Raw genomic sequence first — 24,505 nt, forward strand, 5'->3', positions numbered from 1 at the left:
TGTATTATTGTCACACATGTTATAAGTGACGATTTCTATATGTTGGTTATAGTTATAATACAAACAGCATGCACTGTTTTCAAATTTAAAAAAAACGAGCAACAAGGAGTTTTTTTTAAACTTATTTAAATACATCTATTGCTCTATTACATATCATTATGTCATCAGAGAAAAGCTCATTAATGTTTTTAGTAACTTATCTTGAGACGATTTTATTTTTGCAATGCGGAACTTTTCTGTTGGGTTTCGCACGGAAGGATTTTCAGGTCGGACTCGGTTGTTGCTTGCATCTTTCAGGACAGAAACTGCACTGGTGAGTGTTTCTTTCATAAATTTGAGCTCAATAACACCTTTAATGTGAATCTATCAGTAGATGAGTATATATATGACATTAAATAGCCTTCGTGAAGTAACCGTGTCACAGCATAAAACGCATTGTGAGCCAGAGGCCTGGATGCTAACGTTAGCCTGCTGCGCTAACATCAGTCAACAAGGCGGCTAATGACAAGACCACATCCACTTCCTCAACGCTGACAAGCAGTTATTTATCTATTCTTCATTTCTTTTTATGCTGTTTGTCTCTTTTATGCAGCGTACTCTGTGTTCACGGACTTCTGCATCAAGTCTTGTGACTACAAGCTAGCGCTAACAAAGTTAGCCAAGTGTTGAAGCTAGTGTTAACCTAATATTACGTCATTTCACGCTTTAGGAAAAATAACAATAACAATAAATATCACAGCTGTCCCATACAACAGCAGATATTATGAGCTCAATAGCAAATATTTTCGAAAGATACAAAGGCTTGTACTGAGTACATATTTAGCTTCAATTACAGTCTTCACATTAACACCCTCAAGGTGAAGACTTCAGGTTCAGATGTGGAGACTGAGGATGAAACATTCAAATTCAATATCCAGATCTTCATATGAGGCTGTGAAATTGAGTTGTACATCTGCTTTACAATCATTTTTGAGCCCAGTCAACTCCTTTAAGAGACATCCACAGTATTCTTGTTTGTTGATGGTTTGATGAGAAATTAGATATCCGTGGTTAGGGTTGGGCAACAGATAATAAACATTTGTAATGAAATAATATACCACAGTAGTTCTCCCTTTAACATCTCTGCTTGTAATATTCAACTATAGTTGGAAATGTTGCATATCAGTGAGCAGGACTGCTTCATGGTAAAAATGGATTTACAGGATTTTTGCATCAATGTGAAGATGTACCTCACCGAGGGCTCTGTATTAAATCCCAATACCTGAGTATCAGTACTTTGTTATTAGAGTACTGATTATTAAATGTTTGCATTGAATGCAAACAAATTATATTCTTCTGATCTAAATCAGGAAAACATTCTAACTTTAAAGCCCCCAAAATGCTGTTTAAAATACATCGGAGGTGTAATATTCTCTATAATATTTACTATCCATCCCAAAATGTTTTAAACCAAAGTTTGGAAAAAAGTTAAATCCTGATGCACAGACATTTGTGGGTTGAAGGAGAGCAATTAACACACATCACAGATCTTCATCAGGTCAAATGGATAGGACAGAAATGTGTCCTAACTGATTACATTTTGTGGCTTGGAATAAACGTGCAGCATTTCTACTTATTTCATTAATGCACGTACGTTTGTGACATCACTTTTTTTTCCAGTGGAGCCCCACCTACCCACTCAAACCAGTCTGAGCACAGACAAAAACAAAAAGTTCAACATTTCTCATGTGAAATTATGAAAACCTTTTGAATGTTGGCAGAATTTTTTATTTTCATGTCAACCTGATATCTCATTGTAAGAAGAAAGTTTTCAGGGTCTGAAGATATATATTTTATTAAGGGCAAAGTTCCTTATTAAACATAGTTTCATCTATAGTAAGCAGTAGTATATGTTAAAACCCTGTGGGTATATGATGAAACAGTCTAAATTAATGAAGGATTAAATATGGGTTTAGAAAGAGTCACTTCCTCTAATAGGTTTCCTGTAACATCCTCTCTTCCTTCAGCAGCAGGTGGAGGGATGAGTCTCTCCCCTGTGATTGGCACAGAAGTGCCAGAAACAGCTAACGGGCTTGTGACACCCGTCTCCTCGGAAAACGGCCCTCACGTTCCAGTCTCAGTTAAATGTGGGGGGAGCAGAGTGCCCTGTCCTGGGGAGGCATCAGAGGACGAGTCCCTCGGACACACAGAGAACCATGTAGGCGGGGAAAACAGAGTTTACGATGGCGAAGGCTGCTTGGACACAGACATGGACAATAATGAGAGAACAACTAGTTTATCATCACACACCCCTTGTGTGACAGACCCCTCCCTCCCTGCAGCTACATGCACAGCAGACTCTGAATCAGGCTCCAAAGACACAGACTTTCCTGAGGCCTCTAACACTGTCGAGCCTCCTGGTGCAGCTCTGCTGTGGGACTCACCACACCAAGCACACGCCAAAGACCTATCTCAGCAAGGGGGCCCTGCCGCCGCATACAGGCAGCTGACAGAAGCGGAGATTCAGGATGGAGGCACTGAAAGCCGAGATGATGAGGAAGATGGAGAGAAGGAGAAACAAGATGAGGAGGAGGATGAGAAGAATGAAAAAAAGTGGAGGCATCAGCATGCAGAAGGGAGAAAAGAGGTGGAGGTGAGAGGACAGTAAACATTATTAGCTTTATTAGGCTGTATTTATAGTAGAAGGCGTGATGGGAATAACCGTGTTCAGACAGAACGCAAGGCATATTTTAGAGGCAGCAGGATTGCATACAAAGTCAACGGAGAGACGATGCGAATGACGTAAAGATACGACACCCAAGTTGATGAGCTCTCAGGCTGGTTTCATAATGATTTGTTGATATGATTGAATAAGCAGTAATTTAACCTCTCCTCTTCCCTTCATCTTCTCCCCCATTCTTCATTCACCCCCTCACCTACTTTTTTAGTCTTTACGACACTACTCCTCCTCAGCGCCAGGTCCCAGCACCTCCTCTTCCTCTCCTCTACCTCCTCTTCTTCCCTCAGATGACGCCCCCTGCCCTCCCCATGTCATGGCCCAGGTTTGGGTCCGCAACGTCCGAGGGATGCAGGACAGCAAAAGCCTGGATGAAATCAGCCAAGCATGTGGAGGTCGAACAGATTTTTATTGCAGTTTGTCTCATTCGTCCTCTCCTTTCTTGCCTGAATTGATAAATACACATAATATGTAAAGTAATAAAAAAATGAATTGTATCTACATAAAGGAGGACCTCCATATTTAAATTGTCAGTAATCACTGGCAGTATTTTATGACCTTATTTAGCTGATGTTGCCATGCTCTCCACAGGTGGTTCGGGGGCCCGGGGAGGGGGCAGAGGAGGCCAATCAGAGGGTCGACGGGCCACAATCTCCTCCGCTCTGGAGCTAGAGGGGACGGTCAGCCACGAGGGAGACCTGACTAACTTCATCACCAAGAACCTGGAGCAGAAGATCAAGATGAGCTCTAAGCCCAGTCTGGACTGCAGTGACTGTGAGTAAGAAGTTGAAGCAAACTTCAACATATCAATTGAATTTTCTTTTATAAATACTGCAAGTCACGACACGATGAGTAGAAGTTTCACTCAACATTTAAAGTGAAATTTACCACAGTCCTTAACTGGATTTGTGTGTGTGTGTGTGTGTGTTTTTGTGTGTGCTGATACAGAGTATGTGCAAACAGAGTGCATCCATGTAGACTGCTTTCGTGACTGCGTTATATTTGAGGGTCAGGACGCTCTAACAGATGGGCTGTTTGTATTTTTCCTCTGCATGAAGAGGTTTAGGAATTTCAGCAGGTTAGTAGCCTTGTTATGTGCAGTGGTGGTGAAACTGCAGTGCAAGCTGTCTGACTCGCAGTCAGATTCACAGCCAGTTTTTCCCCTGCAGAGGCTAACGGGCCCAGACAGCCGCTACTCATCATTTATGCATAGCTTCGGTCATGTCCAAATAAAAAGTAATGGAGTGCACTATCTTTAGCAAATTAATTGCTTTGTCTGTTGTTCTATGATGAACTGATGGAAGCTTTCATACGTCATCTAACAACCTGCAGTTTTACTCTGATCTGGGCAAGATTCACTTTATTTTATTTAAGTTTAAAATAGTTTTTCATCTGATTTTTCTCATTTCGTGTTTATCCATTTCTACTGTTTGTGGTTTCATTTGTGTTTTAATAGTTTCACAGCTTAAGTTGACTATATAATATATTAATACAGTATATTTTAACTTGATTACAGTTTATGTTTGTAGTGAGGACAAGTCGGATTCTTTAATTTCTTTGATTTCTTTATTGTAGCATGTGGAAGCTCTGAAAACATGATTAACATAAATAATTGTGGTACAAGTCAAGTTTATCATATTTTGTCATTGTTTCATCATTATTTGGTTGAATATATTGAAGGAAAATGACTCTTAAGGTTTTTAGTTCAGTTGTTGCTGCAGCAAATAATAGCATACGAAGATATAAAATAGTGATAATGTAAATGGCAGTGTAAACATAATGCAACCAGTAGTTTCAACACTACTACTTAATGAACATATAGTTCATGATATATAAACACAATATCCAAGTTTCTGAACTGCGTCTTTTATCTGCTCAGGAATCGGTCACACAAGGGACGTAGCAGTCGGCCACAAAAGCAAAAATGCTGATCAGCAACCTTTTCAATAGCTATCTGACAGGTTATCTGGTGTCATGTTTGCTCTCAATCCAATCTTTTTCTTGCTGTTCTGGTTTTAGTTTTAACTCTCATTTTGCAAAGACTGGTTGCGGAGCCACTGTTGTAGTAAAGCTACATTATAATCACGGCTATATTTCTGTTTCCCTACATCATTATTTTTAAAATGAGCTGATTTTCCCGTATAGTGCGGTGCACTTTGGAGGATGTGTGAAGGTGAATTAGAAAGTCACAGGTATGTTCACTGAATCCCAACCAGCTGTCTCATTTCTCTCCGGGTGAGATTTTTAAATAATTAAAATGTGATGAAGACTCACACTTTGGCTCTGTCCATCGTCCAACTCGTTCACGGCTGATTAAATTAACCTCAGACTCAGACAGTGTTTTAACGACACAGCAGAGACTTTGCTGAAAGACCCCACTGAAACTGAAATAGAGCTCTTTTCTTAAAGGTTACATGAATACAACTATTAAAGAAAGTAAATCATCTCTTAAAGTTCAGCAGGGTGACCTAATCCATCCAAGAAAAACAACGTCCAGTGTTTGCATTGGCAGCCATCTGTCTTGCCAAATTTTCCTGAACTGCTGCTGTTCACTCAAGAGATAAACCCCTCCGGATTACAGTGTCAGCTAAACTGGCAACTCAATTTAAACACAGGAACAGAGTCAATACGCCCTTTGTGGCAGCTCATTCCCTCTACCTGCTGATTCAATTAGGATGGATGACTCACAGACTTTGTTTAGACTGAAAGAATTTATAACTGAGGTCCTGCTGCAGCTTAACAGGAATCATTTTCAGAGATGGAAACTTGTTTCTTTTGGACCACCAGCCAGCCGTCTTTTGTATATTTCAAGATTTAATGACTTGAGGCACAAGTGTGCTTTTGGTGAAGTGCCATAATTTGTTTAAATTTGTGCAGACTGTCTTTTTAATGGAGGACGTGTTTCTTCAAATGAGAATAATTCTTCAGTTACTCTTGTATATATTGTGTGTTTTATTTAGTTTGCTTTCTTCTTTTCACAATTACCACAGTTTCTTAGCTTGTGCATAAAGAGCAAAGTTTGCATCACTCTGACTGTTTGGGTGGTCTGTCTGAACATGTGTGTGTTTGTTGGTGCTCAAATAGTTTGTCTTTTAGTCATTGCACAGAAAACCAACCATTTTGACGACTCATTTCTCATTAATCAAGAAAAAATACAAACATTAGCTGGTTCCAGTTTCTCAAATGTGAATATTTGCTGCTTTATCCGTTTTAAATTATTTAAATATAATCTATGCACTTTGTTTAATGTATTATACTATTAATAGATTAACCAGAAGAATAATCAATAGAAAATAACCATTAGTTGCAGCCTTACTATTATATATTATCCATCTAATCTCAGAAGTATTTCTTGCCAGCGGACTGTTCAGGTCCCATCTACGGTGGCCGGGGGTTGTCACGGAGACCAGCGGATATCCCACCCATTGATCCTGCCGTCCTATTGGACCTTCAGAGACACACCCAGGAAGTGGCGCACAGTGTGGAGATGATGATGCGGAGCCTCAATGGGACCATCCAGAATGTGAGTCTTGAATCAGTTCTTTCTGTTTTTAACTGCCACAGTTTATGATCCACGTTCAGGTGTATCATGTCACTGAGCGCATTATGCTGATGTAAATGCATGTATGCACACACCACCTCTTACTGTCTGACACTAGCAGTCTCTTCTTGCTCTCTTGCTGTCTCTCTCACTTCCACTGTTTTACTCACCCATATTTTATTATTCTCTGTCCATCTGTCCATTCATCCAGATGACAGCTCTGAGTGTGGGCTACATCCAGACCTACAGAGACTCAGTTGACAGTCTGGGAGAGTCTGTGGACATGAGTATAAAGGTGACACCTGTGTGTGTGTGTGTTTGTGTTCCTTTGACAGCAACAAGTTCATGTCCATTCTCTGGACGTTGTTGGTGGTAATTCTGGGAAATGTAGGAAATCATAAAACATTAAGAGCAGGTTACGTGAGCCCACCAGAACATGAATTAGAAACTTCTACCTGAACATGGGTTACAGATTCCACTTTTCAGTTTGTCCAAATTTTGTGTTTTGTGTCAACTATAACATCCTCTTGGATACATATATTACCTTAAAGTTTGTCTACTACAGCATACATATCTGCTCTGTAACTCACTGTTCTGTGTTCTCCTTTCAGAAAAAATCAGAAACCAAAATGGAGAAATGTATATTTTAAATTCTTTGATTTCATGATTGTGCCCCCTAGTCCAATATTTCGATGAAATACCGTTCCTTCATCCACTCAGGTAGATGGAGTCCTTGTGAGATACGGCAAATCAAATCTTGAATAAAGCAATAACAGAGCGTTCTATCATAGGCCGAACAGCTGGTCACACTGAGCCTGACAGCATCCTGCTACACAACACAAGAGCAACAGACTCTGAACAACAACCCATATTAGCTTTCCTGCTAAAGTCTCCTTCTTATCTAACTTACAAACATGAGCACACATCTTGTCCTGCACCTCAGCTTGTTGAACGAGCCACCAAACAAACATTCACGGGGGGAAAGTGCACCGCTAACGTCAGATAGCAGGCTAGATAGCTAATTAGCTGTTCAGCTGCAGCACATTAAGCTGCATGTAATACCTGAAAATGTCACTTCAGTCTGGTTAGATGCTGGTTTGATCGTTGCTCTTCAAAATCCCTGTTAGTGACACACTATCTGTTCATGACTTATAGCTACAGCAGTTTGTTTACTTCATCTCCGTCCTGCATGATGTAGCACCAGTAGCCTGCCAGCTAATGTCAATCAAACAAACCTCCGACAAAAAGGAGTATTTGTGATATTTGTGACCACTTTTCTTCATTCTAATAATACAAAACTATTGACAATACATTTAAAAACATTATTTTTGACTTTTTGATTAAATGTGATTTCAGTTGGACTTTGATTATTTTGAATATTATAATCATTTTATGAAGGGGTAATTTTACTGGAATACAAGCTACCAGAATGTGTTTCACAACTTGTAAACTTGAAACCAGACTGTTAACACTTTGTAGAAAAAACCAAAGCATTTCAGCTAGATTATGAGAAGAAATCTTGCATCAAGGCCACAGTGGGCTTATCATATCATATTATTTATTCACCTCTTACTTAGCCGAGGTCCATATGATCAGCTTTTTCAGTGCCTGCCTTATATTTTTCTCTCACAGGGCATGTACACACTCATGGCTCGTTGCGAGGAGTTGGATCGTTCCATGCAGCCCATACACACCCTGGCTGCACAAATCCGTGACATCAAACGAACCCTGGATGCTCTGGAGGCGATCTGCAAGTAACCCCGGCTTTGCGGTACGAACACACATCCCAGCTGCAAAGATCCGACATCAAGCACATCCCACGAGGCTGTCTGCAAGTAAACCCCACCCTTCTGCAGGTAGCGCACACACACTGCAGCGAAGATTAAGTGCACCTCCGGATTCCTGGAAACATTGCGACTAGGCATGCTGGGTGATTGGCGCTCATAGTCCCTCTGCTTGTTCATCATCTGAAGATGACCGTGTTTGTGTAGTGAGATCTCAGATTAATTGCGCTTGATTCGCTCTCGGGGCTGAGCTTGTTTTTTTTTTTTTTTTTTAAAGCAATCTCACTTCCTCTAATGAAGTTGTCGTGTAATAAAATCTCACAGATTAACTCTTTTTGGAGACACTTGGTCAAGTGCCCCGAACACACAGACACACACAGATCTCCGACGGTGTCAATAGACGCCCTCTTCTTCTACTTTGCAGACAAAGGAGGAAATGTGTGGTGTTATCCGTCCAGCCCGCTTGGTTCAGATTGCACTAATCTCTCCTCACCACATGTGGGCGATGTTTCTCTCTCTGTCTCTCTCTTCGCTTATGGAGCTGTCTGTATGAACTGCTCAGAAGATGGTGACTTTTGGACAGGAACAGAAAGTCTATTTTTTAATCTTATGCAACAAAGATCAGATTCTTTCACTGCAGGCTAAACGAGGGGACGGGAGAATCGTGTGTCAGTCTGTCTGTCTTTTTTTGTGTTTATTTATTTCATTTTTGCAGCATGCATACATTCTGCGTCACTGGGAACTGACCTGTACAACCAGATTTTTGGTCACCGAATAGTTTAAGCACAATGTTTACAAGTTTAAACATGTTGCTCAAATGCTGCTTGAAGGTACTTGTTGAAGGAAATTGGAGTGTTTCACTTTTTCTACTCTTTCAGACTGTCCATCAATTTAAAATTTCAAACTTTCACTCACAGGTCTGCTTCTCTACTTTTATTTCTCTACCATCAGCCATGCGTTATTCAGGCTAAAATCTCACTTGCTTCCTCTGTGTCAGTGCAGTCCAAGATGTTGTCGAGAAAATGGTTTAATTTCCAGGCATGTAAGTAGCAGACAAACTGCTCAAAGTGTCATTAAATGGATTGTTTTGGTTCTGTTTCTGTTCAGCATATTTAAAGAAATGAAATCTGTATTACACGGACTCAGTTTAAAAACATATTATGAATCCATTAAACTATTCTAGAAGAACAGTTGTTGGCATTTTGCCAGCAGAGGACTTAAGAGAGCTGCTAATCTTCAACCACACATGAATATATTCAAGGTCCTGGTTGTAAATGTAAATATTACTCTTGGGAAATGGTGGATACCGTAATTTAGAACAAAACTCTTCACTTATTCTGCATTGACTACATTCCTTCCTGGAGGAGAAAAATCCTCTAAATTGGATCCAAATAAGTTAAGGTTTGCTTCTCAGAGAAATTACACAGTTAACAGTTAAATTGCTGTGCAGCATGTCCTCGTTTTTCTGCCTTCATCATGAAAAAGATTGGACACTTTGTATAAACCGAGGAGAATTAAATCTGGGAGACATTGCTGGATGCACTCTGCCCTTGGATGTGAACTGAGGTGGACTCATACAACATTTAATTGATGATGAAGCGAGTATTTATTAATTTACTGAAGAGTAAAAGCACCAAACACTGAATGACTGCAGTGTAACTTGATACCAACCTAAAGCCATTTGCTCTCATGGAGCATTTTACTTAATTTAATGAGGAGACTGTGGTACTACTGTTGTTGCACTGGTGGGTAGCCTTGTAGTAGATCATTGTACGTGTACTAGATTTTTATGCTATTACCCGTACATGTACCTATTACTGACGGCAGGCAATATGTTAGTAGGCTTGAGTAGTGTTGATGGTGTTGTGATCTGTTTCTTGATTCGGACACTTCAGACTTGTCCAGCACTCTATTTTATGATACATCCAAACCAACTACTGAAGTGGATTTTGAGATATTTTGTCTGGAGCAATACTGCAAGCAGTTAAGTACAAATTTTAATTTTGGCTGCAATATTGATGCTTAAATCTGATATAAAGTTTTTAAAAGTCTTTTGAAAGTATCATCTGGCAGTAGTGTGTAATTGTAATGATTCTGGTCCCCGTGGTGATACTGAACTTTACTTGTACTTTTACATGGCTGAAAAGGGTTAAATACTCTTTTAGGGATGAATTTGGCCTCACATTTCCAAACAACAAACATTTGGGAGTCTTGGTAGATTGTCGAGGTAAGGAAGGATCCTCGACATGGAGATATGAGAGGAAATGTCACTTTGTTGTTCATAATATATATAATTGTTTGATTCATTTTCTGTTGTACAATCAGATGCACCTGTGTACATACGATCTCTTTCTGTAACTAAAAAATGATTTAGATACCCTTCGTCTTGAGTGTATATTTTAATGAAAAATAACAAATAAATTTACATCAGCTGCAAATACGAACATTTCAGTCTTTTTTCTTTTTCTTTTTTTTTTTTTTTTTTACAGTATACTGCCTCAAGGAGGACTGAAGTAGTTGGACAGGGAAAAAAGCAAATATAAACCACATTGACTTATAAAAATGCCTATCATGGACCAAAGTACTGTGTTCTCTGAACACGTTTCTTCAGAGTCATTTGAATGAGCTCATGTTCAACAGTGCAGTTTACCCGGGACACAGGTAGAGGGTACCAGAGAGCTCAGACACAATGTGCTCTAGTTCAGTAGATATGCTTTTTGAAGGATGATATTAACATTTTGGATAGAAGACATCAATGTAAATCCTGGATTTCTTTGCCAGTAAGCAATGTGTATGCCAAACAAAAATCTCAGAGATCACAAGTATTCAAAGTTTGTCCCAAAACTGTATTCTCAGCATGTCCGAAATAACATTTATATGATGTTATTCTAAAACTTTTAACTGAGACTGATTAATAAAAAGTAACTTTACAGTCAACAGCTCTTTAAGGCAGATTAAAGAGTCGGTCCACCCACATTACAAAAAAATAAAAAACAGTTAGATACCACTACTGGTATCTAACCATACGGAGGTATTTGTTTTGTTTAATGTTGATTCATTCATGGTGCTCACAGCATTGAAAAATTACATCTCGTTCCACAAAGTGTCCTGCTTACTCTGAGTAATCAACTTCACTGTCAACAATTTTCATTGAAACTAGTTTCTACTGAAATAGTAACCATGAATTTGCTATTTCTGTAATTTGGGTAAACCGACACTTTAACCCAAATGCAAATATTTAATGGAAGGGGAAACTTTTGGGTTCATTAGGCCTTCAAATAAAGAAGTAATTTCCACAAAACAAAGCACTGACAAGTAAATGACTAAACAAAATGTGCAAAAAAAACAAACCTCATTGCAGGTTTTACAAACTGATTTTCTGGAACCTCTATAGTATGGTTTGTGCTGTCTTTTCTGTTCTTTTAAAGCTCACTCTTAAAAGGTTTAAACACAGCCAGTAGAAACTGAAAAAGTGACAAGTGTTTGTACCGCTGTCTCTTGGCACATCCAGTGAAAAGTTTTGGACTTCCAGTGCTGGAAATAGTTTGTTGTCCTGTCTTTTTCTCTGATACTCCATTGATCCCCACATGACAGTATGTTCATAAGGAGGTCAAAGGTCATGTTCAGCTACAGAGCAGCACTCCCACAAGCTAGCAGGGATTCAATGTCTTGCTCAAGGGCACTTCAGTAGGGTGCATAACTGCAGTTATAGGTCCGACCTTGCAGGTGAAGGCTGGTTTAGCTCATATTTTAAGGTTCCAGGCAGAAACTTGCAGCCATCAGCAACAGCAGGACAGTTAGGTTTGGGGAACTCAGCAGACTTGTAGCACAGTCTGTAGGTACTGCCAGTGTAGGCGTTGGACTTCCCCTCAACTCAGTCCCAGAGGCACCTTTAGTCATTGAAGCTATTGTAGAGGCTGTTGTAGTCCCCACTACATCACCAGCATTTTCTTCTACTGTTCCCCCAACAGAAGCCCCGTCCTTGGGGGACTGCTGATCTGAAGCGTCCCTGTCTGCAGTCTTGTACCACTGGCACTGGAAGTCTTTCTTCCAGATCTCAGCTGGGTCTGGTTCAGCTGGTTTGGCATCTGTGTCCGGCTGATCTGTGGCTTTTGCTGCCTCTGCCTGAGAGGGAAGAAAATAATGTTGATATTGACAAATGCTGTTGTCTTAATTTTCATAGGATATATTAAAACAATTTATAATATCAGTTTGAAAACTTCAGATTAGATAATATTGCTAAAATTCAAACTGTTGCTGTTAACAGCATCAAACAGTGTTTTTTGTACTTTTATACGACATCTAAATATTACCAAAGCCCCATACTGAGATTTGCAAAAACTAATGAGTGTTTCCAGAGAAGCACAGCGTTCCTGTGTACACTGGCAGAGGATCAAACTCCACTGGATCCCTCTCTGTTGTGTCTTAACTATAGTTTTCCTCTCTGCTTTCTTGCTGTCTAAACACAGAAGATCCTCAGGCAACTGGACTCCATGCTGTTTTCTTTTCTTTCCTGTTTTATAAAGTCACACCTGGTTGTCTTTATCAGTCATGACTCAAACTGAGTTGTTCTCTTTTCAACTTTCCACACAGAGAAATCATAAGTTGAGAACTTTTGTGAATCAGTAGCAGAAAAGGGGGAAAGTCAAAGAGGCAATCAGACAAGTTTTGCAGAGCATTGATCTTTTCAGCCCACCGTAGGAGCCTTTTATATCTCAACAGTCTCACTTGTTTATTAACCTTTCTACAAGCATGTACATCTTGTTTCTCAGATAATGCACACATACACATAGCTAAAACCTCAGTTTTGTTCAATTTATGTCAATGAGAGTATATATTTTAAAGGTGCCAGAAACACCAGCCTCCAAAATGAGGATTAAGCTGAATCAACACCTATCAAAAGCAGAACCAAAGTTAAACATTATAATCCTCATGAAGGGTAGGATGTGTTGCAGGGCAGTTGTGTTAGACTGCATTAGTTTTAGCCAGGTGTACCTAATAAAATGATAAGTTAGACCTGTGTCATCTGTCCCTACATTCTTCAGGCTTTGCATTATGACTAAAAGCTGTTTTGATGATGTTGAGATTGCTAGATGAAGGACAGAACAAGTCCTTCTGACCAAGGTTAAACAGGTTTATTTATGGTTAATAGTAGAAGTGGTTGTGCTGTTGCACAATAATTTTGTAATAATAACAGTAAAACACTAAATCCAGCACATATGAATCTTGATATCTACTTAAAATTACATTCTCTCACCTTTTCTGTCACCTTCTCCACCACTTCTGAGGGGGGCGGGAGGTGGAGGTAGGCAGAACTTCCTGGATTTTGACGGACACATCGACCTTTTCCCTGGCACAGGGAGGCTGAGCAGAGTCGAGTTGCCGTGGTTACGTTGATGGAGTAAGGTCCCAGGACTTTACGGACAAACTCTGCCAGATCCTGACACTCCCGCTGTGAAATGGACAGACAGTATGATATAAAATAGACAGTTTACATTTCCTTTGTAAAGTTAAGATGACGCTTTTCTTTCTTATGTTGAAGAAGAAAATGTTTTCCATCATAAACTAACATTTTGAGATTTAATCAGGGCCAGAAAGTAAAATAATAAGCTATGTTTATAAAGTAAAAAAAGTGTGATTAAATGTGCAGACTGATTCATGGGTGTAGGCAATTTATGCAAATTTATAGCTGTGTACCTCTGTCTTAGTTTCACTTCTCTCCCAGATGACAACTCCGGCTGTTCCCATGGCAGCACTCTCTCCGATGGTGCTGACCAGGTCTGCCTGTAAATAGATAATGTACAAAGAAAGTATAAAAAAGTGATCATTGTTTTTGAAGGTGTCTCTTGATGTGTCTCATAGTATGATACAATATACACTATTACAATTTTTATATGAAACCTCGGTATGTTTCACCACAAATCATACATCTGATCGTGCAAACGTGGACCGAGCAGTAGCAAGAAAAACACATTTCAACCTTTATAATTATTCCCTTCTCCGAATAAAACCTCAAAATAAGACTTAGGAACTAGGATATAATCAGTGCTAAAATACAACAAGAGCTCTTTCAGTCTCTTCTGTCTTTCCTCTTTGCTTGTTATACCTTATCATCAAGTCTTTTCAACATTTTTAAGATGTAATGATAAAAATAAGAAAAACTCCGGCACACTGTCTCACTTACTGCTGGAATATTTATTAGTTTACGATCTTTCAGTCTGTCCGATCTTCAACTATATGCTATGAGCTAACCCAAAGCATTCGCATTGCAATACAGGTTAGTAACTGAAGAAAACATAGTGAAAGATTAAAAAAATAGAAAATGACACAAGAGCAAAAATGCTAATTCATCATAAATCTTACAATGTTGTCATACATAAAATATTATAGTCACATCCATATTGCCCCAAACTATCAGAAGGTCAAAAATAGAAAATGACAACAAGTAAATTTAAGGCAAAAGTACTGATGTATCATAAGTCTCACACTATTTTCATAGATATTTCAGCAAAAACCTTAGTACCCCCAAACTATCAACAATTCAAAAATGGAAAAAGTTAATAAAGGAAAAAATGTGCCAATTTATTTTTAATTTAACTATTATTGTACATTAAACATTATAGGTACATCCACATTGTACCAGTCTGTCATTTCTAAGTTGAAATATGTTTGTAATACATCTAACTGGAATACCAGACATATGTTTATATCTCACCTGTGACAGGAAAGTATTAGTTGAGGTGTAGACGCTCTTGACCAGTGGGAACACAGGAAGATCAAATGCTGTTCCAGCCAGAGATGATACTCGTTGTGCTTCTCTGATTTGACTGGACAAATAAAGCCTGGCGCCAGAGGTTCCACCCTGTAAAAATACCAACTCTGTTTGGTTTACAGTGAAGTGCTACAATCAACTCATTATTTTTTTGTACTTTGAAGCAACTTGAAACAGAATTTAAACTGGATTTTCTGTCAGATACAAGCAACTCTGTTGTTTTTTTTGGATGTTTTGTAACTTTTAACTAACTTAACTTTTAACTTTTTGTTTTGTAACTACTAAACCAGACATGGCATTTTTCATTTCACTTGATTTTCAGTGTTAAACTGAGAGTTGTTTTCCTGCAGTTTTGTAGATGTTGTGAGCTGCTCAAGGGACAAGCTTGAGTTTGACAATACTTTTCACAACTTTCTGTGATTTGATCTCACTTTCCTCAGCACAGTTTCAGTTTCTGTTTATATCCTGCTAAGTACTTTTGAGGACATTGACTTTTAAAAAGACCATTTTTTCTTTGTCTTATGATTGGTTTACTATTCTCCCAATGTAGCTATATTAGTATAGTAGGTTTAGCTTTATTTTATTTGCACAAATTAATTATGATAAACAGAAGAAGGTGTAGGGTATGGACAGATGATACAGTTAAGGCAAACTCTTAGAATGCTTATAACCCAAAACAAAAATGTGAAAAGAAACACGAAAGAACAACAGATTGGCGTAACTCACCTGCAGCTTCTCCAGCGTGAGGAGAGGGTAGAGGGCAGAGCATCGTTTCCATAGCCACAGGAGCTCATCGTTAAGGGCCATCTCTGCAGCAGGGCACTGGCCGGTGTAATTGGCTAACATGGTTTGGGTGGGGTCGCCGGTGTAGCAGCTGGGGTAAGGGGAGACGCCCCATAATGCTTTGGGCCTTAACCTTTTGACCTCCCTTAGAGTCTCCATCATTACTGACTGGGCTGCCGCCTCAAAGTCCACCTGTGATGAGATCAATAGGTCAGCTTTCAGTCCCCCCCGAACATTTCTTATTTCTGTGATCTAAAAACCTGAAATTTTCAGTGAATAGTTTATGTATTGACCAAATAATCACACTTGGGGAATATAACGATAGTGAGAGAGTAAGTGAGCTCTGGTTAAAATGACACCATTGGGAATATTGTGACAAATCAGTGAGCAGGGCTTCACTGACAGGCACTATGTAGAGCTACAATTAGTTGATTAATTGATTAGTCGATTGAAAGAAAATTAATCTGCAACTATTTTCATAATCAATTAATCATTTAAGCAAATTTAAAGCAAAAATGCCAAACATTTGAAGCTTCCAGGTTTTCAAACGTGATAATTTACTGCTTTTCTTGGTCTTACATTATAGTGAGGTATGTCAGGTATGTAACGCACGGCATTAGTTGAAACCAGACATTACTATCTGGTTATTTTATCTATAAATGTTTTCTCAACTGAATTTTCCCACAAATTATATACAATAGATATCCATGCCCATATCCTGAGATAGAAGATTTTATTCATATTCCACACCTGTACTTTAGTGTAACACAGTCCAATCAAATCGCAAATCAACAATCTCTGTTTATCTTGGCCCTCTTATTCCATCTCTTCCAAATCACCTGAATTCACATTTATCATCAGTTTTGTGTTTGCATACTATACATATACTGTATATAACTCTTCTTGTTCCTCACCCTCTGCTGTAGAGTCCTCATATTCCCCCTGCCTGCCATACTGCTTCCTTATTTTCCCGCCACCTATTTCTTCCTTTGGTACCTCTCTAAATATGCTCATGTCATAACTTCTAAATATCGTTGGCAATATACTATAAGTACTATTTTTTTGATGTAATACTTCAAAGTAAATGGGACCATAGTGGTGCTTTTAGTGATCACATTTAAGTCCTTGTAAAAAGTGGATATTTGCATTTACCATCAAAGATTTTCTCTTGACTAAAGAAGAAAAACATTTTAGAAGTGTTTTTTCCCCTTCAGCACCTTGTGCACTCCACCATCTGTCAGCAACTTTGAAAGTTTTCTTTCCATCTCATCCATGCTCCCTCAACCTTTCCCTTATCCCCCTCTCCTTTTCATGTTTGGTCATTTATCTTCTTTCTTTTAATTTCTTGCAGACTTGTTTTCTCCCTTGTTTCTTCTTCCATAGCTGTTCTTTCCTGCTACCATCTACCTTGTTTATCCCCTCTATCCCTGAACCTTTCTTACCTGTGACCACTTCTCCACCTCTTCCGGGGTCCAGCTAGGAAAGAAAGCCTTCAGCAGGTTCCTTGATGCCTCAAGATACATCGCCTGCTTCTCTCGGTTTCTTGACCACTGGGGGACCCACTCTGACCAGCGTAGGACCCCTAACCCAAGGTACCTTGGGGCAGGTAAAGCTGTCTCCAAGTCCTGCTGCGTCTTCTGAAGGTGGCTCTCCAGCCGTGTGTGCTGTGGTAGACCCCTATTGACTGCTGTGTCTCGGTCTACAAAATATGGGTAGTTCCCCAGTGTGTCCTCATAAAAGACCATCACACGGCCCTCCCGTTCCATCCCAAAAGATCCAGGATCAGGCCGACTGGAGCAGGAAGAGTCAGGAATACCCCAGAAGATGATAAAAGGCTGTCCAGACAGGAGAGGGGGGCGAGCTGGTTGTGGTGGACCAGCTGTACCAAGGTCAGCAAAGGCAGCAAATAGAAGGAGGAGGAGGGGAAGTAAAACCGGAGGGTGGGCTTTAATACTGGCTGATGAAAAAGTTGTGGCTGATGTGTGAGTCCTGAGATTATAAAGTGTCAGTTTTGGTTCTGGATTTGGGTGTGGATGCGGCCGTGGCTTGGTCCACGCCATTGGAGCAGCCACCTCTCAGGCTCTCACCCCTTCAGGCCTTCACAGCCAATCATGTTCCTGAAAAAAAACAGCAGGAATCAAAACCTCATCGGTCTGTTATGTGATATGGTCCAAGTCATGATCAAGGGTATATAATTTGCTGCTGATGTCATTTAACAAAACATCAAGAGGTCAGTACATATAATTACAAAAACATATTTTCTCATTTTGTGCTCATTGGAGCCACTTTCTAATGAAGAAATGGTCCTTATGTAAACTTTTTAGCATGAAGTGTGTGGATTATCCTGAGTTACTGGGATATTGTATCTCAAAAAACCACCACAAACAAAATTCAAACAAAAGCCCCATGATTTAGTTTGCCATTGTTTTACTGTAAGCCTGCAAGAGTTAATTAGAGTCTCCTGATAATTTACTCTTTTACTCAACCAGACTCTGTTTTGTCATTTCACTGTCTTTTTTAAAAGCTTAAAATTCTTTCTTAAAATGTTCTTATCTTCTCTACCAGCCTTCAGCGGGTGTAGATCACTGATTTCTCATGGGTTCCCTCGGTCGCACATTTCATGAAGAAAGCTGGTGTAGTTATGAATATTTGATACACTCAGTGATGCACGATACGGACGACGCAGTTGAGGTCGGGGTTTTTAAATGGTTATGGATTGTTTACAGGGCTGTACACAATAGTAAAGATAGATGTTTTAATGCTAATCATCATTTGTAAGCCTTCATCTAAGGCAAATACAAATAGTTTCATATGTTGTCAGAGAAAGAAACACATCAATATTCTCCTTGTTTTTCTCAGTACCAGCCACTTCTTGGCAGTTTTTCTGTGTCGCACTAAACCATAGGGAGTAGATGAAGAAATGACTCACAGTGGATTTTAGGAGTTTAAACAAAACAACAATTAGTTAGACCACCTACAACTTTAAAATACTGCCTCAGGTTGCATCAATAATTTAACACCCAATTACATCAGCAGAGGCAGGAAAACTGACAGAGAGGCACTTTGAAGATGATTTGTGAAGTTTATTCCACTGCGGATCATCCAACTTTAATTTAGAGATGATGGAAAACATGCAAATTGGGGGATAACAGTATCAAGGCACTGCAGAAGGGGTTTAGTTTTGAAGAATAATAAAAATAATAAAAACAATAATAAAATTGAGAATGTCAGGGTATATTTTTGATGTGTTACATGCAACGGACAGGTACCTAACATTGTAAGAGAAAAGAAGACGAAAATATTATCTCTTGTAGCCTTTTGTTAAGTTTGAATAAATCATAGACTGAAAAAACTTCTGACATATCAACTTATTTATTCAGATTAGGAGTTTGGCCATTTTGTGTCGTTGCCTGTATTATTATTCGGCTCGTTTCATTGCAGGGGTTTTTTTTTAGCTAAGAATTTTCAGCCTAAATAAGAAGTCTTCCTAACAGAGAAACAGCAGTTAAAGGCTAATTTAACCAACAGACTAGTCTCATAGACTCATCTAAATTCATGGTGTAAGACCTTGAACTGTAGTGTAACATATGAAAACCGAAACATAAATCCTGCTGTCCCCATCTCACTCTGACAGACACACAGATCCACTGATATCTACAGATGGGTGACAACTTAAAGGAAGAACGTCAACAACATCAGTGCTCCTAGGCATAGATCCTCCAAGTCTTTGAACCCAGCTGGATGCATGAACACCATTTTTCCAAAAGATATTCCTCATTTGGTATTTTTATCATGGCAGTAAAAGAGCACTGTCCATTACTAGGCTCCAAAATCTACTCATACTCTTCAGTGACCCTATGTGCCCTGTTTGGAAGTGTCTGTGTTTTTTATGTTTCTCAGCTTGTTTTTTCAGTTTTTCTTTTTCTGTGCATCTCATCTTCTTTACAGATTACATTATTACTTTTTGTAGATTGATTACAGTCGTATTTACTACTGTATCATATTGTTTCACATTCCTCTGGTGTTAACAAGGGGCTGTAGCATTCATGTTTTCCAAAAAAAAAGTCCAGCAATTGCTTGTTAGCAGTGGCAACTGATCTAAACAGCAGAGATAGCTGCATGCGCTCTAACAAGCCATTAAAAGTTGCGCTATGTGAAGTGTCCAGTGTCTGGTGGAGACAAAGTACAATTCAAAATGGAGAGGGATTCATATAACACTGAATAGACTAAAATACACAACTGTGAAAAGACATTTAACCACCATAAACAAGGGCAACATAACTGACAGGAGAAAGACGGATGTCAATGAAATGTCCTCTGTACACGCCCACGCAGTCCTGAGAAGATTTCTAATCAGGCACCAGTGAAGTGAAAACACCAGCGTGGGTGGAGCATGGATGTGCAGAGACATTCAATTTAAACAAATAACATGCTGATAAAGTTTGACACATGAACTGCCAGTGACTACAATAGAACTACAATATGTAAACAAGACAGACTATTTCACACAACAATTTGATTTAAATGTTCATTTAAATTTAGTTAATTTGCCTTGTGACATAACATCGAGACAGAGGGATAAAACATGTCAGAGTAATTATGAGTCCTACATAAAAAGTCATCTCAAATAAGAGCTATTTAACTCTAATTATATCTTAATACATGAACGACTCATTGACTGTAACACAGCCTGAGTGATATTGATTACTTTTCCCATTCCCTCTGAAATCTGTCAGAAAACATTAGAGATACCTGCCACCTTCAACTTCCACATTTAACAACTTCAACCAGACTGTTGAGGTTTTCAAAGAGGAAAACGACTTTCTCCACTCTGTAAATTCACATTCATCCATCAGACTGCTACCTCAGTTAATTTTAAGCATTGAACTGATGTTCTTATGCACAGTGTGTTCCCAGGAGCAGCTGAATAAGCTCCCAGATCACCAACATTATAAGCCACTAATACTAAGGAGGTCAAAGGTCACAGAATGCACAGTGTCCTGCTAATATCACTGTGTTTCTAAGAAGATCACAAAGCACATGCGCACGAAATAAAGGGGAAAAATGCTGTTGATGCTGGCAGAATACATTTCATATACTTCAGCTCTTATTTGTACAATAAGGTGATTTATAGCTTATAATCTTATTTCTGTATTTGCCATCATGTTTAAGCAGAGAATCAACGTTATTGTCCACTCAGTTAGAAATGGAAGTTGGCCTCAAAGAAAATTTTAATATACAAGAAAGAGGTGAGTCAAAATCTATTGTTGCGTAGAAAAATTACACTAAAATATAATGATGCTTTTAAAACTTGGGTCCCAAAAGTCAAAAAGAAGTAGAGAACATGTGAAGTCCAAGTCCTATAAATCTTATTTTAAATCTCCAGTTAGTTATTTCATTTTCTTAATAGTGTCTGTAATCTGATTTCTGGTCTTTAATTAACAATTACCTTTTTATTTCAGTAGCTGTTATCCCTCAAACTGTATGTAATCCCTCACTACACTGGTAGTAGTGAATGGTAAACGTGATAGGTGACTAATCTGTTCAGACTAAGCCTCCGGTCTGTGTTTACTTGTCTGTCTGGGCAGAGGCTGATCCTGAGCCCACCGCCTCCGCAGCTCCGCAAATAAAGACATCATTATATTAGGAAGCCTGTATGTGTCTCCCTGTATGTCACACATTCATTAAGAGGTTAACTTTTTTTAAAAATCTGTTAATTGAATAAAAGTTTATGAAAAAAAAGGTAAAAGAAATATTAAGTTCACATTTAGTTGATTGTTAACACAATTAGGAAAATGTTAATTACATGTATCCATAATTCATTTCATTACTATGCCCTTCAGCCAAGAAGGGATTAATTAATAATTAGAAGCATTTCTAATTTTTTATCTTTTTTTATCTAATGGTTTTTTCTCTTCATTTTTATCTCGCAGTTCGTTTTTCTGCTTCTCTCCCATGACAGCCACCACGCTGTGCCAATTACACAAGGAGAGGAAATCTGTTATTTTAACCTGCTGGGACTCTGATTTGATCTCATCATCAAACAGAGTTAAAAAGTCGGATTTTTGCACTGGAGGAGAAACGTTTCCATTACAGTGAGAAAACCCTGCTTATTATGTTAAATTTAAACCTGCTGCTTTCTATCGTTGACATTGACTACCGAACGCCGGTACATTACAGAGCAACAGGTTTTCTTCTTCTATTTTATATTTAGTAGAATTCTTGAACCAGAGACTGTCTTGAGGTATTTCCAGACATTTCTAGAGTGAGATTTGGGGAAACACTTTCATGTTTCCAGTAAATGAAGCTGCTCTTTGTGCTGCTCAATGAACGACAAGGAAACTCTGGTAGGATCCAATCAGGAGGGGAAATCAGCTGAGATTAGGACGATACATGCGTCACTTCAATCTGATGCCCAGAAAAGAAGCAGCACAGCCATCCTACAGCAAGTCACTGTTCAACATCACATACCGCAGGTGGCTTAAGTGTTTAGGAGTTATAGTGCATTTATCATCATAGTCAAGTCCAAAATATGCTTGTCTAAAGTTTTTGTTTGGGACTCGTTTGTATCTTTTACATGTCATCCGGCAAAGCTGTTGCTGCTGGAGGTTTTGCCCGTCCTTTTTTCAGCAGCTCTGACACAAAGCAGCAGTCTTCCTGAACAGTGTATGGAGAGTATCTGTATTATATGCTCATGTTAACTCCATTGTTAAACCGTTTGGACATAGTTAGGCAGGTGATAGTTGCTTCTGTTTACTCAGAATAAGAGTGACTGTCAAAATATTAGGAATCACTATTGTTCCTACTTTCACTCACTGAAACTATGTTTTTGCACAGAGGAGCCAAAGAACGACGATGTCAGTCGATGTGTCAGTCGGGTCACCGTCATCTCATAATTTCTCTTTGTCTAGCACTTTGAGCTTTGACAAGCTGCTGCAGTTTCCCTGGTTTCCACAGACCCCTGACCTCTCCTGAGCTGTCACCACCAGGAGGACACATTTTTCCACACATCAAAATCATTTTCATACCACAAAGTTTATATCCGATATAGAACTGCAACGATTAGTCAATTAATTGATAAGTCGATGGACAGAAAATTTATCGCAACTATTTTGATAGTCCGTGGTTGCAGCTTCTCAGATGTGAGAATCTTTTCTGTGTCAATTATGATAGTAAACTGACTATGTTCGGATTTTGGACTATTCTGTTGATCTGACAAGACAAAAAACATTTGAAGACGTCACCTTGAGCTTTATGAAATTATAACAGATATTTTTCTCTATTTCCTGACATTTTATAGACAAAGCAATCGATTCATAAATAAAATAATCATCAGATTAATCTATAAAGAAAATAATCATTAGTTTATCAAATATTTGTGACTATTGTTCTCCATTATTTTTTTAGAATTGTTTTCCCACCTGTATACTCCCAGCTGTCATCCTGATATCAACAACATGTTGTGGTGTTATAAAAGATTCAATACCAAACATGTTTTATGGTTTCAATCATATTTTTACACAATTCAATAAAACAACATCACAAAATATTGCCTCAAACATAACCAGAGTTAAATCAAAACTCTTTTGACCTGTTCTGAATAAAAATATAACATTATAAAATTCACACAAGGTGTCATCATCTTTGATGAATCAGACGTGTCGGTTGTGTCTGCAAATTTTGCAAATCACTGGAAAACAATTTCCAACATTTTCAGAACTGCCTGCTGTAGCTACAGAAAAGGTTTCATGTCAAAATATTCTGCAGTTACATACATGCCTTCATTTTCAATATTTAGTACTTCAGTATCTGTAAATAATTATGTCAAATATTATGCAATATTTTGAAGAAATATTCACATTCATTTCATTAAAAATGAATGATTTGCTTTAATTAATTATGATTTTTTGTATCTATTTCCAAATATTGAACTTGACTAACAACAAATGCCAAAAGTATCTTTAACATTTCAGTAAGTTGTGATGAACAGTATCTATTTACATAAACATGGTGTTTGTCTCTGCATCAGAGGGTAATTGTCAAAAAGTAAAAATAAATGTATAATTTCCCGCAAACTCCTACTGCTATCCATATCCATGCACAGTGTTTAAGTTTTATATGCTGAGGTTTTAAAATGTTCGCAGCTGTCTCACACAACAATGGAGGTAAATAGAATTTCATGGATGCTCAAAGCAGTGAACCCCGTCTGTTTATTGGCTAAACATGCAAAATTTAGCTTTTTTCTTGAGCCATAACAACTCATCCAGCTACCAGTTATATTTTAGGATTAGTATTTTAGGATTTTTATACAGTTATGTGCAATTATAGTCTCAGGACTTGAGAAATCTTCTTTTTCCATGTTGGAGACAATAATTACTGATTTCTTTAGAAAAAAAGAAAAAAGAAAAGGGATTTTTCCATTCTTCCCTTTTTATTAATAGCACTGACTGGCCTGATTCCAGACCTCTGAACTGCTGACTCTATATCACATTTCCTCAGTGAATAATGGTGTGAAATAAAATGGTAATTCAGTTGAATTATCAGGCTAGTCCTTGACCAGACGTCATGAATAAAACAGAACAACAATACCATCGTGTTTGATTTAATTAGAGAGATCCATTCTGTTGTTTTGTCATCAACAACTAATTAAATTGTAAATCTATTGAGTGTCTACCTATTAACATTGTATTTTGTACTTTATACTTACTTATGCTGAATATACAGTATTTGTCTTTTCTTTATCACTTATTTTATTCACTGACTCTATTACTTATACTGCTTATAAATGCTAAATAGGTTTAAATTTATACTTATATATATTTTCACTGTGTGAATGAAATTAAACCAAACAAAAAAATGACTCAAATTGAATTAATATTATATTAACTACTGCCATACCAGTCAGGACA

General features: G+C 38.3%; 2 protein-coding genes across 6 annotated transcripts in view; one reads left to right on the forward strand and one right to left on the reverse strand.

The window, feature by feature from the left end:
• Window positions 1-239: 239 nt before the first annotated feature.
• Window positions 240-24,505, forward strand: part of borcs6 (BLOC-1 related complex subunit 6) — a 72,658-nt gene continuing 48,392 nt past the window's right edge. The window contains exons 1-8 of one of the 5 annotated variants that reach the window (XR_006095785.1): window positions 240-313; window positions 2,010-2,632; window positions 2,928-3,111; window positions 3,308-3,490; window positions 6,076-6,239; window positions 6,469-6,552; window positions 7,890-8,113; window positions 21,559-21,650. Coding sequence is in view for 2 of the 5 variants with exons in the window: in XM_042408662.1 (XP_042264596.1) it covers window positions 2,021-2,632; window positions 2,928-3,111; window positions 3,308-3,490; window positions 6,076-6,239; window positions 6,469-6,552; window positions 7,890-8,015 (1,353 nt within the window). In the remaining 3 variants the exon portion in view is untranslated. Of the gene's footprint in view, window positions 314-2,006; window positions 2,633-2,927; window positions 3,112-3,307; window positions 3,491-6,075; window positions 6,240-6,468; window positions 6,553-7,889; window positions 8,952-13,329; window positions 13,346-21,558; window positions 21,651-24,505 lie in introns of those variants that run through there. The other 4 variants (XR_006095787.1, XR_006095786.1, XM_042408662.1 and 1 more) reach the window with 4 other exon arrangements.
• Window positions 10,530-17,753, reverse strand: si:dkey-72l14.3 (Glyco_hydro_56 domain-containing protein). Its single transcript, XM_042408664.1, has 6 exons — window positions 17,039-17,753; window positions 15,540-15,788; window positions 14,757-14,903; window positions 13,739-13,825; window positions 13,299-13,493; window positions 10,530-12,166 (listed from the first exon to the last, which is right to left on the reverse strand). Exons 1-6 carry the CDS (start codon window positions 17,654-17,656, stop codon window positions 11,792-11,794), a joined length of 1,671 nt encoding a protein of 556 aa, XP_042264598.1. The 5' UTR covers window positions 17,657-17,753; the 3' UTR covers window positions 10,530-11,791.

Source organism: Thunnus maccoyii, chromosome 4 (genome assembly GCF_910596095.1).
Source record: "Thunnus maccoyii chromosome 4, fThuMac1.1, whole genome shotgun sequence".
NCBI classification, from domain to species: Eukaryota; Metazoa; Chordata; class Actinopteri; order Scombriformes; family Scombridae; genus Thunnus; species Thunnus maccoyii.

Excerpts from the sequence above, each read along its gene's own strand:
- si:dkey-72l14.3 (XM_042408664.1), bottom strand. The coding sequence starts at position 17,656 with ATGGCGTGGACCAAGCCACGGCCGCATCCACACCCAAATCCAGAACCA. Across the intron at positions 13,826-14,756 it reads CTAATACTTTCCTGTCACAG|GCAGACCTGGTCAGCACCAT; the intron begins GTGAGATATAAA and ends ATCTATTTACAG. Across the intron at positions 13,494-13,738 it reads GAAGTGAAACTAAGACAGAG|CGGGAGTGTCAGGATCTGGC; the intron begins GTACACAGCTAT and ends TCCATTTCACAG.